Consider the following 17,225-nt stretch of genomic DNA (forward strand, 5'->3'; position numbering starts at 1 on the left):
GTACCGAACAGCCTTGCGGGGAACGAGCTGTGGGGCCAACACTTGCAAGGCTCTTGGTGCTTGGGTGGAATGCAGGGAGTGGGTGTGAGAATTATGCATGGTGTGGAGAGAGTGGGCAGGGAGAAGCTTTTTTCCCCCTCCCTCTCTCCTAATGCTAGATCGTGGGGTCATCTGCTGAAGCTGGAGGGTGAGAGATTCAAAACAGATCGAAAGAAGTATTTCTTCATACAACGCATCGTTGAATTGTGGAACTCCCTGCCCCAGGATGTGATGGTAGGCAACTTGGAAAGCTTTAAGAGGGGAGTGGACATGTTCATGGAGGAGAGGGCTATCTATGGCTGCTAGTCAAAATGGAAACTAGTCATGATGCACACCTATTCTCTCCAGGATCAGATGAGCATGCCTATTATATTGGGTGCTTTGGAACACAGGCAGGATAATGCTGCTGCAGATGTCTCATTTGTGGACTTCCTAGAGGCACCTGGTTATATTCATGCCTACTAGTCAAAATGGATACTAGTCATGATGCATACCTGTTCTCTAGGATCAGAGGTAGATCACGATGAGTAGCCGTGTTGGTCTGTCACTAGCAGTAAAAAACAGCAAGATACAGCTAGAATGTCTTGGCTGTATCCGAAGAAGTGAGCAGTGGCTCACGAAAGCTCATACCTTACCAGAAATTTTGTGAAGTCTTTAAGGTGCCACTGGACTCTTGCTCTTTTCTACAGTATCAGAGAAACATGCATATTATATTAGGAGCTTTGGAACACAGGCAGGACAATGCTGCTGCAGTCTTGTTTGTGTGCTCAGCAGCCTGGCAACCACATTAAGAACCACTTGCAGCTTCCAAAGTGTATTCAAGGGTAGCCCTACGTATAGCAAATTGCAGTAGTCCAGTCTGGAGGTGACCGTTGCATAGATCGATGTGGTGAGGTCTAACCCAGACAAATAGGGAGCAAGTTGGCGAGCCTGGCGTAGGGGAAAAAACGCTGACCATGTTACCATGGACACTTGTTTATCCAACAATATATGATCCACTTTTGCTTAATCTTGATACTGTGTACAAATACACCTCTCCAAAGGCCAATCAGAAAACGTTATGTAGAACAATGAATTTTTGTTCTCTTTTACAGATTTCTTCCACCACAATTTAAAAACAAAACAAAAAAATGGAGCTGGGGAAAGGAAAGCTACTGCGAACTGGCCTCAATGCCCTATACCAGGCCATACATCCTATGCATGGCATTGCGTGGACGGATGGAAAGCAAGTGATACTGACTTCTTTCTATCTACGTAACGGGGAACCTGAATTCGGCAGCTCCAATGTGGTGGGTCAGTTTGAACACGTCCACGGACTCTACTGGGGTCCATCATGCACTGAAGACGTCCCTGCGCTTCTTGCCATTCAGCATAAAAAACACATAACCATGTGGCAACTCTGCTACAGCGCTTTAGAAAGAAATAAGCTTATGGTTTATCAAATCAGTGAAATTGGCGAGCTGTTTCCCATACTCCCCCAGGGCTGCATATGGCACCCCAAAAGAGAAATCTTGGCTGTGCTAACCACACGGGACGCTTCGGTCCTGCACACGGTTCGCCTCAACAATTCCAGGATCAAAGCTGACATCAAAGGCACTGGGCTCGTCCACTGTGCTTGCTGGACTGAAGAAGGCAACCGCTTGGTAATTGGAATCGGCAGTGCCCTCCATTCCTATATTTGGGACGACGGTCAGAAAACTTTGAATGCATGTTCTTTTTGCCCAATATTTGATGTCGGGGGTTACATCTGTGCAGTTGAAGCCACTTTAAATTCCCAAGTGGCTGTTGCTACCGAACTTCCTCTAGATAAGATATGTAGCTTGAATGCGGGGATGGCTTTTGAAATCCCAGCTGATGCTGTCTCTAACTCCGTTCCTTCACAAACTACCTCACTGAGCTGTGAAGAAGAGTTCTCTATGGATGCTGGGAAGAAGTTACTGGACCAAGAACAGTCTGTACCTGTTGGAACAGGCGCATCTTCACCTGTAGATCTGACCCATATTCTTCCAAGCAAACCACGATCAGACAACACTCCTCTCATTCATCTAAGAGCAAAGGACTACCTGACAGGAAGTGGCCAAGATGCTTCACACCTGATCTTGGTGACTTTTGAAAAAAAGGTGACAGCTACCAGAAGAGTCAGCATCCCGGGTATTTTGGTCCCGGACATAATGACCTTTGACCATAAAAATCAGAGTGTGGCCATTGCGTCCAACACTTGCAATATAATTTTGGTTTACTCGTTAACTTCATCCCACTTACCAAACATTCAACAAATTCAACTTGAGAAAAGCGAGAGGCCAAAGGGATTGTGTTTCCTCACAGAGAAACTGTTACTGATACTGGTTGGGAAACAGAAATTAACAGATCCCGCTTTTCTTCCATCCTCACGATCAGACAAGTACCTTCTTCGTTTGATGATCAAAGAAATCATCTGCAAAGAGGGTTCCTCTGCACTTTCCAGTTCCGCTCTAGTTGGTTCTGTAAGCCTGTCTGTGAAAAGAGAGGTCCTTGAAATGCATTCAGACGCTCAGCCTCTAAGTGACGGATTGCTCCTCCCGGGCTGCACAGTAATTCACTCTCCTAGAAGTAAAACAAAACTCATTGAAGAAATTAAGAGTCCTGCTAATGAACAAAACCTGTTGATGAGTGCAGTTGACTTAAAGGGAAAGAACGTTTCCAAGGATTTCCCCCAAATCCTAGAAACTTTGGATACTGAACCAACAAATCGTTCCATGGTTCTTCAAGGGATTCAGTCATCGACGGACTTACCAGCTTCCCCAAACAAGCAAGTGCAGAGATCTCCTGAAACATTAAATGCCTCAAATGATGTCTTGCGAGGTGAAAAGGAAGCCAGTTACTTACCTAAAAATCTCGAAAGACTGTGTAGCAGCTTTACAGAGTTGCAGCATCAGCTTTTTGAACTAACTGAGCTTCTGAAATCTGGGAAAAAATCTCTGCCAGGATACCCATCTTCTCGTGAACCCTCTTTCGTCAATATCACTTGCCAGGTAACTTTCAAACAAAAGGCTGTGATTACATACTTTACAGTTATAGCTACATTTAAAATGCTAGTAATGGTGCCTCCGTTCTTTGGAGGAAGTTTAGCTTTTGTGTAGAAGGTTGGCCTGCCACAGAGGAAGGGAAGGAAAACCATTTAAAACAGGCTGTGTAAGCCTTAGGGATACCAGACAAGCATTCAGTTGACTGGGAATTTTTCATTGGGAGTGAACATAAGAGGAGTCCTGCTGGATGAGGCCAGTGGTCCATCTAGTCTAGCAACCTGTTTCAACCAGTTGCCAACTAGTTGTCCCAGAGGGCCAAACAAATAGCATAGAGGCCAAGGCCTTCCCCTAATGCTGCTTACTCTGGTATCCAGAGATTTACTGCTTGGTTATGTGGATGTTCCTTTAAGTTACTTTGGCTACCTTGGTTAAAATGTGGAGGTTCCTTTTAGTAACCTTGGCCAATAGCCACCAATGCACCCCCATCAATCTGCCTTAATCCTCTTTCAAAGATTATGCCTTTTCAGAATCCAGCTGTGTAGACAAGAAGGCTAGGTACATGACAACGTCTGAAAGTCCCAATTACCAGATATAAGTAGAAGAAGAAGAGTTGGCTTTTATATGCCGACTTTCTCTACCACTTAAGGGAGACTCAAAACGGCTTACAATCACCTTCCCCTCCCCACAACAGACAGGTAAGGCTGAGAGAGCTCTAACAGAGCTGTAACTTGCCCAAGATCACCCAGCTGGCTTTATGTGTAGGAGTGGGGAAACAAATCCAATTCACCAGATTAGCCTCCGCCACTCATGTGGAGGAGTGGGGAATCAAACCTGGTTCTCCAGTTCAGAGTTCACCGCTCCAAACCTCCGCTCTTAACCACGACACCTAATAATAATTCAGTCCTCTCTAGACCATACCATATCCATTGTCCTGGTCTTCTGATCCCTGCACAAAGCAACAGACTGCATGCTCCAGTTCAATGGATGATAGGCAGTATTAGCTTTGTCTGCACCAGTTGCCTCTTGAAGGCAGGAGAACAGAGGCAGCTGGTATCCAGTCCATTCTCTCCCAGCCTGGGCGTATAGTTAGCAGTTTGAGCTGACTGCGCTGATTGTTTGGTAGCCCATGTAGATCTAGTCTCACGACGATCTTCACGGATGCTGCTCTGCTGTTTTTATATATCGTTTTGTTTTTTTTTAACTTTGCACAACTGTCATCCAAGAAGATGATTAACATGCAGATCAGCCTTGCTGGATCTGGATGCATCAGAACAGATTGAAGTAAAACTAATTAACACACCAGCCCTAAAACATTTATCTTTTATTTACAGAAGGAGTCCTCTGGAACTGTGACACTTGAAAAGCGAGCTGTTATCCTCTGTGATGGCAAACTTCGTCTAAATATAGTTCAGCAGATTTTCAACCTGTGTCTTGTTGAAATGCAGCATGGTAAGTGCCTGGAATCATGGGTGTGGTAATTAAAATACTGGAGCAGTCTGAAAAGCAGGCTGTTGTGTCCATGCCAAAAAAATTATTTTGTGTTTTACAACTGATCTATTTCCAAATTCAGATATTTCTTTTATATTTTTGCTTAAGATGAGTGAAGGTGCCAGAAATCAGGGTTTTGTTTTAGGTAGATTCTGTGCTTCTGAGAAAAATATAGCATATTGGGCTCATTAAGTTTCAGTCTGCTGTTTCAGTGGAGTTTAGGGGCCAGATCTTCCCACTGAAAATAATGGCCCTTTATAGTTTCAAGGGCCATTGCTCTGTGGACCAGCTGTCAACAGTGAAGGGCATCCTGATCCAATTCCAGATGTATTTATTTATCATTCTTATATCCCTCTCTCCCTGGCAGAGCCAGGCTCAGAGTGGCTTACAACAAAATCAAAAACATATTAAATGAAAGAAAATGCATTGAAACCACTCGTATAACAATAAAATCCAGCCCCATAAATATCAGCGATTGATAAAATCAGAATAAATCTGGTTTCCCATTTGACATGCTTTACACCTCTTGCTATTTGTTCAATTTAATATCTGCCGGAGATTATGCATCTTGAGCCTAGTTTACCAAAGCTGATGTTCATCGTTAGCAGGTGGCAGGACTTTCCTTGTCATCCTCAGGAGTTACATCCTTCTAAGTCCATTGACTTCAAACTCTGCTTTAGGATTGCCCTGTTTGTTCATATCATATGTATTTTTTCTGCAAACTTGTATGCACCACCTTTTGGGGTTTCTCAAGCGGATATTAAAGCACTAGAGTCAGTGAAGTGTAGTGGTTAAGAGCAGCTGACTCTAATCTGGAGAACCGGGTTTGCTTCCCTGCTCTGCATGAAGCCTGCTGGGTGACCTTGGGCTAGTCACAGCTCTCTCAGAACTCTCTCAGCCCCACCTACCTCACAAGGTGCCTGTTGTGGGGAGAGGAAAGGATTGTGATTGTAAGCCACTTTGAGATTCCTTAAGGTAGTGAAAAGCGGGGTATAATAACCAACTCTTCTTGAAACAATTACATGTACATAAAGACATTTACACTGGCCTACAGGAATTTGTCCCAATTGCCATGCATGTTAAGGAATGCGTTAAACAGTACTTTAATGCACTATTTTTTAGAAAACATAGAACCTTTGCTGTTATTGTCCAAGGCTGTTGCCATGAGCTTGGATTAGATGTGCTGAGGTTCAAATGTCATCTGTGGAATATCAGTGCACATTGAGGACTCAGGCTATTGTGGCCATTTTGCAGGTAGATGAAATTTTCCTTATGTAGAGGCATGAATGAGATCACTTATTACCAATTATGCTTAGCACACTCCTTTGCGCCGATTTATATGACATCTGCGTGAAATGCAACTGAGAAGACCTCATTTGTGAGAGCACCCCACCCTCGTACCATAATAATAAAAGGCTCTTGTTCAATACGGTAGCCCGTGTGCATGCAGAGGCAGCATATTGGCAAAGTTTGGCTAGGCAGAAGCTGCACCGGCAAAGAGGTACTGCCTGGGAATCCCCTGGCACATGGGGCAAGATTCTTTGAAATGTTATGGCGGCCATTTGGAGTGTTGTCATAGATAACGGCTTTTCAGTATTAATGTGTGCAGGAGGTGCCGTGTGTCAATCTGCCCTCAAAATAAGAGCAGTGGAGGAATGGTGAACCCGTAAAAAAAAAAAAAAAATCCTCTACTTTGTTCCACATACTTGTGCATAAAGTAGGGATCCTAATTTGTATTTTTGTTACCATGGGTATGGAAGTAAGTAGGTTAATTTGTGTGTCACTCGAGGTTAATTAATGCAAAGGGGATGATCTTGTTATGTAGTGCAGATATATAATAGTATGCAGTCTTCCCAATTGACTTAAAGCAAAAGCAGATCTGCTGCTCCGGTTTCCAGCCACAGGGTTTCTCACAGGGCAACTTGGTTGCAAGCTTGTGCACTGGGGAGTGGGGTACATGTGTTTGTGTGTGGGGGTGTCTTATGCCCACAAACTTCAGCTACTCCCTTGGTTCTCTTGATTAAGGTAGGTGGTTTTTTCACATTGCAAGAACAGCCCATAGGTATATGGTGCCCAACAGCAGAAACCAAGTACAACAACAGCACAATCCTTTTTTTTTTTTTTAATATGATGGGGTACAGAAAGAAGAAAAAGGGGGGGAAGTAAAAAAAGATATATCTGTATCTGTGTCCGAGCTTCAGTATAATACATACAGATTTCTTCATCAGTTAAACTAAGACTACAAGTTTCTAATGTTAATTACTAATTTAACAATCTTCATATTTACACACTAAAGTACAGAAAGGTTTAGAGTGCGTGAGCACAGTCCTATGCAGAGTTAACTTCAGTCTAAACCCATTGAAATGAATGGGCTTAGACTGGAGTAACTGTCCTTAGGATTGCACTGCAATTTAAGTAACTTCCACTGGTTTAAAGTCCATTGTCCTTCATTACTTGTCAGCTAACTCACAAATGCCTTAAATGATTTTCAAATAGGCTGTTATTATTAACGCTACAAACAGTTAGCTGCAGAATTATTCCTTGTTTTTAAATTAAGAAAGCATATTGCTTTAAAATGCAACTTGCTTGGATGAATTTATTGTGGCGTGTTAACACACTGACAGTGTGTTAGATTCACAGGATTGCTGTTACGGTGCCCAGAAGAGAGATTTAGAAAGCCCTGCATGGTGCTGCCCTCAACTCAAGTTCAAATAAAGCATTAAGCAAAAAAGATTAAAGGTTCACATGATCTTAAGCTAAAATCTTCTCATGCTGTCACTTGCGACGTAGCGTTACATAACCAGTAAATGGAATCGCTGGTAAGAACTGCATTCCTCGCAGTCTCTGAAATTACTTGCAACCCACCAACGACGGCTACCTTGTTGCTGTAAAATATGAGTATTGCCTGACTGCGAATAGCTGCCTACCCCTCTAACCCAGTAATAGTTTTTGTGTCTTTTGAGATGCTAACAGGGCCACTGCAGGAAGCAAGCCTATCCGTTTTATCCCTGTTAACAAATAGAAGCAGGTCTCCATTAAAACTCGGAGCGGATCCAAGGAAGCTGTTCACGCTTGTTATTGGCGTAGAATAGCGGCCCAGGTGCCTGCCTGCTTTTCTTTAAATGTATTGTCATTATGGATGAAAAAGAGACTGTTGGAAAGCCAAGAGGGAAAGAACGCCACAGCGTGTTTGGGAAGGCTTTCAGCTGGGTAGGAGCCCCAAAGCCGTCTTCTTCTGTGTTTTGCCTGGGGGAAATATTGCTTTCAAATACTTTAGGGAACTATCACTGTTGACTGTGGCCAAAAACGCATGGCCGTTTAGTCCTGCGGTTCTCTTGCGAATGTAGCGAATCTTCCCAGTCTACATGCATGCTCATCTGCCGCCTGCGGGATTAACCCACCTCCTTCCGTAACTTCCCCAGGTTTTCCTGTTCCTGTTTTTTTCCAATTTACACTTAAGCCTCGCAACAGCCGCAAGTGCTTGTCCGTGCGTTTCAGCGCCAGGGTCAGCTCCCCGCCGGGAGACTCTGCATCGGGGAAACCACTGCCCGGCCCCGGCTGCTGCAACAGGGGCAGCACTTTTTGGCCCCCGGACCCCATGCGCCTCTCTCTCTGCGGCGGTTCCTTCCAGTCGCTGCCACCTCCAGCCGCCACTGCCTTCCCCTCGCCTCCACCCTTCCAGGCCGGAGGGTGGCGGGGTAGAAGAGCGCAGAGCAGCTGTGGCTCCTACCGTCACACCTTCACCCATGCATTCTATTTTTAGAATGCAGGATCAAAAAGTGTGAGACTGAACAGGGACAAACAAATGAGAACCGAGCCATGCGTTGATGGCCTATGTCAGCAGCTATTGCACCGATCCCCACTCTTACTTAAGGTGGATTTGAGAGTTGAGCAACCACAACTGCAGTAAAAGGCTAAGTAATGCTGGCATGGAGAGATGAGAAACAACAAGCGCATTTGATGACTAGAAACACGAGTGACATCGTAGGACACGATACAGGGTCACAATCTCAAAGGCATCTGGTCAACAACAAAAACCCCAACGCTTGTTTGTTATGCCACAGCTTACTTTAGACCACATTTCCCTACACCTCTCAGTGATGGGCTGCAGCTGAACAAGGTGAGAGAATCAGCCCTGAGCTAAGAGTTCACCTGAGGCAGCAGATGGAGGTGGATGGGAAGGAGGAAGAAACAAGGGCCATGGGAAAGAAAGATGGGGGCAGAATTCCACTTGGCTGCAATCCTTTAGGGCCACGTGTTCCCGCCATTTTGTGAGCCCTTTCCTAGTTATCAATAATATCCTTTCGTGAAATATTTGTTCTGTTTAAGAAGACAATGAACAAGCGGGAGGCCTGGGGGGAATTTGGGTGGGGACGGTCATAATTTGGAAATTGGTCCCTATCTAGATATCCCCCCTTCACAATTCTGTAAGCTTTTAGGAACTTTTTTTATATATATAGATTTTTAATAAATTTTTAAACAATACAAAATACAAACAAAAATATATATCAATATAGACAGCTATATAATAAGAATAATATATCTATGAAAAAATTCAAAAGACTAGCCAAACATACAATTAATACATTCTTATTACCATTATCTTATCCATTATGTTCCCACCTCCCTCCACCAGTGTACCCTTAAGCCCTCCCACCACCGTGTTGAAATTCCGGAGAAGTGTCTAAACAGTTTGTTAATAAATCAATTAGCTTAAGTAAAATTACAAAATTGATTCTATAGCTTGTTCACTATACACAAAAAATTCATTTTTGCCAGTTTATCCCAATATGCGAATGCTTTGGACCACATATTTTTAAAATCTTCCATATCCTTCCCCTTCAGGGAATCTGTTAATTTAGCCATCCGCACATATAACCATAGTTTTTCCCTCCAGTCCTTAATTAAAGGTCTATTTACAAGCTTCCAAGATTTAGCAATAACCATCCTAGCTGCTGCAAAACTATATTTAGGAATTTGAGCAGGCCAATTTCCCCATCTCTCTATCCCTAATCCCGTCTAATGGATTCTGCTCTCACTGTTTTGTACATCTTGAGGCTTGCTTAGTCTTCATTATGCCCTTAGAAAGAAGTGTTCTTTTTTGGTACACTGAGAAAGTTAAATGTTATTCTGCGTAACTGGGGAGTCAGCGAAGAATGTAGAAACCCCAGCTTCATCTGTGGGTGAATTAGTTTTGCTCATCTTGTTTTTGTTTTTTTTTAGATATTTTTATTAATTTTTAGAATTATCTGGGGATACAGGAAAGGAAAAAGGGTAAGGGAGGTGTAAAGAAAATACGTTTGTTAACCCCTAACATAGTTTGCTTAGTCATCATTTTTTAACATATTGTATTTAATCACCAAAATCATTTTCATAACCGGGCTGTGTAACCGTGGTCTTGGAATTTTCTTTCCTGACGTTTCGCCAGCAACTGTGGCAGGCATCTTCAGAGTAGTAACACTGAAGGACAGTGTCTCTCAGTGTCAAGGGTGTAGGAAGAGTAATATATAGTCAGAAAGGGGTTGGGCTTGAGCTGAGTATTGTCCTGCAAAAGTATTGTCCTGTAAGTATCAAGATAATGTGCTAATGAGGGTATGGTATGTTAATATGGAACCATTGTATCCTGAAGTGATCTGTTAATGTGTGTAATCCAAAGCTAATCTGTATGGCTATTGTTGAATGTTGTCTTTGCCTGGAGGTTTTTCAGGGCAGGAAGCCAAGCCTTATTCATTCTTAAACTCTCCTCTTTTCTGTTAAAGTTGTGCTGATGTTTATGAATTTCAATGGCTTCTCTGTGCAATCTGACAAAATAGTTGGTAGAATTGTCCAGTCTTTCAGTGTCTTGGAATAAGACCCTGTGTCCTGTTTGTGTCTTATTCCAAGACACTGAAAGACTGGACAATTCTACCAACTATTTTGTCAGATTGCACAGAGAAGCCATTGAAATTCATAAACATCAGCACAACTTTAACAGAAAAGAGGAGAGTTTAAGAATGAATAAGGCTTGGCTTCCTGCCCTGAAAAACCTCCAGGCAAAGACAACATTCAACAATAGCCATACAGATTAGCTTTGGATTACACACATTAACAGATCACTTCAGGATACAATGGTTCCATATTAACATACCATACCCTCATTAGCACATTATCTTGATACTTACAGGACAATACTTTTGCAGGACAATACTCAGCTCAAGCCCAACCCCTTTCTGACTATATATTACTCTTCCTACACCCTTGACACTGAGAGACACTGTCCTTCAGTGTTACTACTCTGAAGATGCCTGCCACAGTTGCTGGCGAAACGTCAGGAAAGAAAATTCCAAGACCACGGTTACACAGCCCGGATAACCTACAAGAACCAATGAACTCTGACCGTGAAAGCCTTCGACAACATTTTCATAACATTTAAAAGAATCTATTACTGTTTTCTAATCTTAATAAATTCCTTAAAAAAAGAAAGAAAAAAAATTGATTGTTTATCTTTATTCAAGTTTTGGATATGTGGTTGAAGTACTTCTGTTAGATATTCTCTTTTTTTGATAGGTTATATATAATCATAAGCTTTATTTTCATAATAAAGGATTTTTTTTATTTTTTATTTTTAATATATTCATAGAAAATTTGCCATTTGTCTTTGTTTGATTTTTGAGTGTCTGACTGTAGTAGCTCTGTTAGATGTGCCATTGTTATAAATTCATATGCTTTGTCGATCCAAAGTTTGATTTTCGGTATTTTTTCTGTTTTCCACATTGATGCTAGAACTATTCTTGCCGCCGTTGTTAGATATTTTAATATAATCTGATGATCTTTGCTGTATTTGTCTGGTACTTTGCTTAAAAGAAAAAATTTAGGATCATATACAATAGGTTGACCAATTATAATTTCTATATCCTTATGAATCTTTTTCCAATATTTTTGAATTAATGTGCACGTCCACCAACAGTGATAGAAAGTGCCTTTTGCTTTCCCGCATTTCCAGCACAAACCGGATGCTGAACTGTTCATATTTTGAATATCACTCGGTGTAATGTACCATCTATGTAGCATTTTGAGCCAGTTTTCTTGAATTCCTTGGCTGAGAGTAAATTTGAGATTTCCCCGGAATAGCTGTTCCCATTCATCCGTAGTTATAATCTCATCAAGGTTTTCCATCCACTTAATTTGGCATGATTTTATTTGTTCGTCTTCTGTATCATATATCAGCAGTAAGCGATAAATTTTGCCTAATAAGTGATCTGTCGACTTCCTTATCAGCTGTTCAAAGTCTGTTTTACCTTGCAAGATTCCTCGGGTCCAGCAATCCTCTTTAAATCTTGAGGTTAGTTGGTAGTATACCAGCCAAGACATCCGCGGGTAATCAGTTTGTAGTTCAGTTATTGTCTTAACAGATCCATCTGTTTTTATCAAGTCCTGGTATTGTAATGTCCCGTATGTTTTCCTCTCAGTTATTGACCCATAAGCATTAAATGGTGCCATCAGCAGTGATTTTTCAAAACTTAATCTGGGTTTTAGTTTTCGCCACACCTCCACCATATTTTCTACAATGGGATGGCCTTTCATTTCTTTTAGTCTCTTCTTCCAGTCCTTTCCCCATAGTAATTGATGTACTCCACCCTGTAAGCTTGCTAATTCTAATTTGGTGGTTCTTTCGTTATTTTGCAAAATCCAATCTTTAACCCACACCAAAGTTGCTGCTTGATGGTAAATCTTTAGATTTGGAAGAGACAAACCTCCTCTTTTCTTTGCGTCCGTCATAATTTTAAATTTTATTCGAGGACGTTTTTTATCCCAGACAAATCTATTAATTTGTCGTTGCCATGATTTTAGTGCCTTTTCAGAAATCTTTATGGGGATGGTTTGAAATAGAAAGTTAAATCTCGGGAGTATATTCATTTTAATTAGGGATATTCTGCCCAGCCAGGAAATTTTTAATTTAATCCAATTTTGGAGATCGCATTCAATCTTATTCCAACTCGTTTGATAATTATAATTATATAGGTCTTGAGATTTTTTTGGAAAATTTATTCCCAGATACTTTATTGGTTTAGTAGAGTTTGTGAATCCTGAGATATTTGTTATTTCCAATTCTTCTTCTTTAGATAAATGCTCTAAGAAAATTTTTGTTTTAGCCTTGTTGATTTTATAGCCTGCCAGTTGTCCATAGACATGGATATCCTTCATAAGTTCTTTGATGCTAGGTTTTGGTTGTGAAATTGTTAGTAGAACATCATCCGCATATGCTCTGATTTTAAATTCTTCGCCTTGAACATTTAGACCGGATATTCTTTGATTCGTTCTGATTTTGTTTGCCAGTACTTCTAGCGTTAGGTTAAAGAGTAAAGGTGATAAGGGACAGCCTTGCCTAGTTCCTTTTTCAATATTGAAGTCTTTAGTCAGGGTACCATTAATTATTAATTTCGCCTGTTGATCCGTATAAATGCTAGATATCCAATTGAATAAATTACCTTCATTACCTATAGTGTAGACCACCTGTCTCATAAAGCTCCATGAAATATTATCGAAAGCTTTTTCCGCGTCCACAAAGATGAAGGCCATTTTCTCTTTTCTGTGTTTTACAAGTTCTCGCACATTAATCAAAAATCTAATATTGTCCGCCATATGTCGTTTAGGTATAAAGCCAGTCTGGTCTGGATGTATCAACTTGTCTGCATAAGCTAACAATCTTTGTGCAAGTATTGTAGTGAATATTTTATAATCTGTGTTGAGCAACGATATTGGCCTATATGAGGAGGGTAACATCCGATCCGTTCCTTCTTTAGGGATGAGTGTTATAAATGCTTCTTTCCAAGAATCCGGCACCTTCTTGTTCTTTTGTATTTCATTCATAACTCTCACTAACGTTGGGGCTACTTCATCCCTAAGTGATTTATAATATAAGGCCGTAAAACCATCAGGCCCTGGCGTCTTTCCACTCTTTAATTTCTTGATCGCCTGTGTTACTTCTTCTAAGGCGATTTCTTGGTTTAAACCAATTATGTCCTCTTTGGAAAGATGGTTTAAATAATTCTGCTGAATATAGGTTTTTATTACTTCGTTTGTTCATTTTGCTCCTTCTCTTTATATAACTCCTCGAAGTAGTCCAGAAAGCATTGTGCGATTTCGTCATCTTTATATGTTGTCTGCCCTTTCAATTTTGCCGCCTGTATTATTCTTTTTTGTTTTTCTGTTTTGAGCATGGCTGCTAAATGTTTGCCAGGTTTATTTGCATGAGCGAAGTGTTTTTGCTTTATAAATTTTAGTTTTTTTGCTATCTCGTCTGTATAGAGTATATCAATTTCGTGTCTGGTCTTTTTCAGCTCTTTTAGTGTTTTTTTGCTATTTGTTCGCTGATAAGTCTGTTCTAATCGAGCAAGGTTAGCTTGAAGATCCGTCAAGTGTTTTCCCCGCTCCTTTTTATTTTTTGAGCCTAATGAGATATAAATGCCTCTCATATATGCCTTTGAACAGTCCCAGATCGTTGCATAGCTCATTCCTTGCATTTCATTTCTCAATAGGAATTCCTTAAGTTCTTCACGGCCCGTGTTGAGATCCCTCTCTTTGATCAACAATGCATCATTCAGTCTCCATCTGAATGTTTTCTTCTTTTGATGGTGCCATTTTATTAGTATTGGGTTATGGTCAGATAAGATCCGAGGTAGTATTTTAATAGAGTCTAAATTTTTCAATAAATTGGTCGATGCCCAACACATATCAATTCTTGAAAATGTTCTGTGTCTGTCCGAATAGAATGTATAATCTTTGGCCTTAGGATTTTTAACTCTCCAAATATCCACCAGGTTAAGACGCTTCATGTCTGATTTTACCTTTTTTGGCAGCTTGCCACTTTTTTGATTTTTTGATCTATCCAGTTTGGTATCCAGAACTCCGTTCATGTCCCCTATAATGATGATCTCATACTCCAATTGTTCTTCCAGTGATGAAAAAAGTTCTGTAAAAAAATTTTCTTTTGACGTCAACGGCGCATATATAGAAGTTATTATTTTTACTTCACCTGTGGGAAATTGCAATTTCAATGTTACCTGCCTACCTTTGGTGTCTTTTATAGTTTCCAATACTTTAATAGTGGGATCTCTAATATATATGGCAATGCCCCTTTTCTTTTCTGATGCCGATGATGTGTACACTGTACCAAGTCGTTTGTTGTTTAGTAAGTAATTATACCTTTTTTGTATGTGTGTTTCTTGCAGGCATATTATGTTCGCTTTGTATTTAGAGAGCGCATGAAAAGTTTTGTTTCTTTTTTGAGGTGTATTTAAACCATTTATATTGATGGATATTATTTCTAGGCCACTTGCCAGAGTGTTTTCAATTTAAAGGCTGTCGCCTCATCCATCAGCTCTTCTTGACTTGTTGCGGAATTCTTCTTTTTATTCCGTGGTGAGCTGGATCTATCAGTTCTATAACCTTTTCCTTTAGCCTTTGTTTTAATTTCTTCTTCTAAATCGTGTGCTTCTTCTATTGTTCGTATTAAGACTCTACCAGTAGATAATTGAACGCTTAGGAAATACGGGCCCACCCATCTGTATCTTATCTCCCGTTCACGTAATAGCTTACGCAGGGATTCCAGTTCACGTCTTTTTTTCCTTACTAAAAAGGGTAGGTCCGGAAAGATCTGTATCTCTCTTCCTTTGTATATATATCTTGTGATGGGCACAAGACACCCTGTTTATTTTTTAATATACCCGTTCTTTTCCAGATTTGCCTCTCTGATTTTCATATAGTTGTTTAAATAATAATTCAAAAAATGTAGATTTCAGAGAAGAACATTTCAAGGGGTGAACTGTGTTCTTCTGAGCGGAGTGGCAGGATACAAGCCAGTGTTTTGGCTGAGTACCCATCTTATCCTCCTCCCCTCCCTTTTATTTGCTGGCACACTAAACCTTGGCTAGTAGACAGACCTCTTCTTGGTACCAGTATCAAAATGATTGCATGTTGTTGGTTCAGCTTGTCTTGTGTATGTCCAGCCAAAAAGACTTCTCAGTTTGATTTTGGTGCAAGCTTTATAACAATTTTTAAAACTTTTTTTTAAAGTATTTTTTTATTTTATAAAATATGTCATCACAATACAAAACACAAAAATACGAATACGAAAGCCTTTATTGGCATTAAAAGGGAAATCGTACAGTGAAGTTTACAGTAAAATCATGGTATAAGGGCATGCAGATGTCGTATGATAAGGGTCTAACTTAAGTTATACTGAAACTATGATTTTTTAAAAATTGTGACTCGTAGTTGAAGTCATGATGAGATATATTTTAAACTATGTTCTTTACAGGCAGTGTTAATCAAAACAAGCTGGGAAAACAGGTATAGCTTTCAGGGCCAGCTATCAGCATGCTCTACCATATCGAGCTGTACATATGTTGTAAAATGTAACTTTGGGAGGAGGTAGTGAAGCCAGAACACCCATCTGACCTAATACTGTGAATGGAAAATCAAACCCAGTTTTTATGTTAACTGCAGGAGGAGGAAAATCACCTCTACGTAATGTCTCCCACAGGTTTGTCCTGGATTGTTCTCACTGCAGACAGCGAGGGCTTTATTCCGTTGACCTTCAGCACGCTGCAGGAGATAGTAATCAGAGATGCTTGTGCCAACCCTCACGAAGACAGCGTTCATTCTTCCAAAACCCTGGACATTGTCAACTCTGCTGGAGGCTACAGAAAGCTTTCTTCTCAAAGTCTGGATCAGTCCACCAGTTCTTTGGAAGTACTGAGAGAACATTCTTCTAGGAGTCTAGAGACCAGCAGTTCCTCCGACCAAGTCAGCCCTAATTCATAACTTGAACTAAAACTGTTCATACCCAGGACAATTTGGTAGTTGTCCCTTAGGACTGAAGCCTTTCGGCTGTGCATAATTAAAACTGAATGAGTTGTGCTTTTACAAGTGTATGACATTCGACCGTTCCCTAGATCTTCCCTAGTATTGTCAGACTGTTTTTACACATTTTGCAACTTAGTACAAACTAGAGGTTGTGTTATTTATTTAAAATATTTATAAGCCTGCCTTTCTTCTGAGCATCACAGCTGGCAAAGGATTTAAAATACCATCACCCTTCTAGAGTTTGTATGCCAGTTTTGCATGTTTTCTGCAACTGAGCAAAACTTGCTTCTGGTTTGCTAAAACTTGCTACTAACAAATCCTATAATCATAGGGTTGGAAGGGATCACCAGGGTCATCTAGTCCAACCCCCTGCACGATGCAGGAAATTCACAACTGCCTCTCCTCCACACCCTCAGTGACCCCCTACTCCATGCCCAGAAGATGGCAGCACAAAAAAATGCTTCAGGATCTGTGGCCAGTTTGGCCTGGAGGAAAATTGTTTCCTGACCCCAAAGTGGCAATAGGCATTTCCCTGGGCATGCAAGAAAGTGCCACGAGAGCCAAACACCGAAGCAACCCTTCCTCTCATGATCTGCCTAAGTTCACAGAATCAGCATTGCTGACAGATGGCCATCTAGCCTCTGCTTAAAAACCTCCAAAGAAGGAGAGCCCACCACCTCCCGAGGAAACCTGTTCCACTGAGGAACTGCTCTGTCAGAAAATTCTTCCTAACGTTTAACCGGAAACTCTTTTAATTTAACTTCAACCCATTGGTTCTTGTCCGATCTTCTGGGGCAACAGAAAAAACTCTGCACCATCCTCTGTATGACAGCTCTCCAAGTACTT

General features: G+C 40.9%; 1 protein-coding gene across 1 annotated transcript; it reads left to right on the forward strand.

Annotated features, from left to right (window-relative positions):
• Positions 1-1,165: 1,165 nt before the first annotated feature.
• Positions 1,166-16,379, forward strand: LOC130483355 (WD repeat and coiled-coil-containing protein-like). Its single transcript, XM_056856077.1, has 3 exons — positions 1,166-3,050; positions 4,376-4,493; positions 16,057-16,379. Exons 1-3 carry the CDS (start codon positions 1,170-1,172, stop codon positions 16,335-16,337), a joined length of 2,280 nt encoding a protein of 759 aa, XP_056712055.1. The 5' UTR covers positions 1,166-1,169; the 3' UTR covers positions 16,338-16,379.
• The last annotated feature ends 846 nt before the right edge of the window (positions 16,380-17,225 follow it).

Source organism: Euleptes europaea, chromosome 10 (genome assembly GCF_029931775.1).
Source record: "Euleptes europaea isolate rEulEur1 chromosome 10, rEulEur1.hap1, whole genome shotgun sequence".
Lineage (NCBI taxonomy): Eukaryota > Metazoa > Chordata > Lepidosauria > Squamata > Sphaerodactylidae > Euleptes > Euleptes europaea.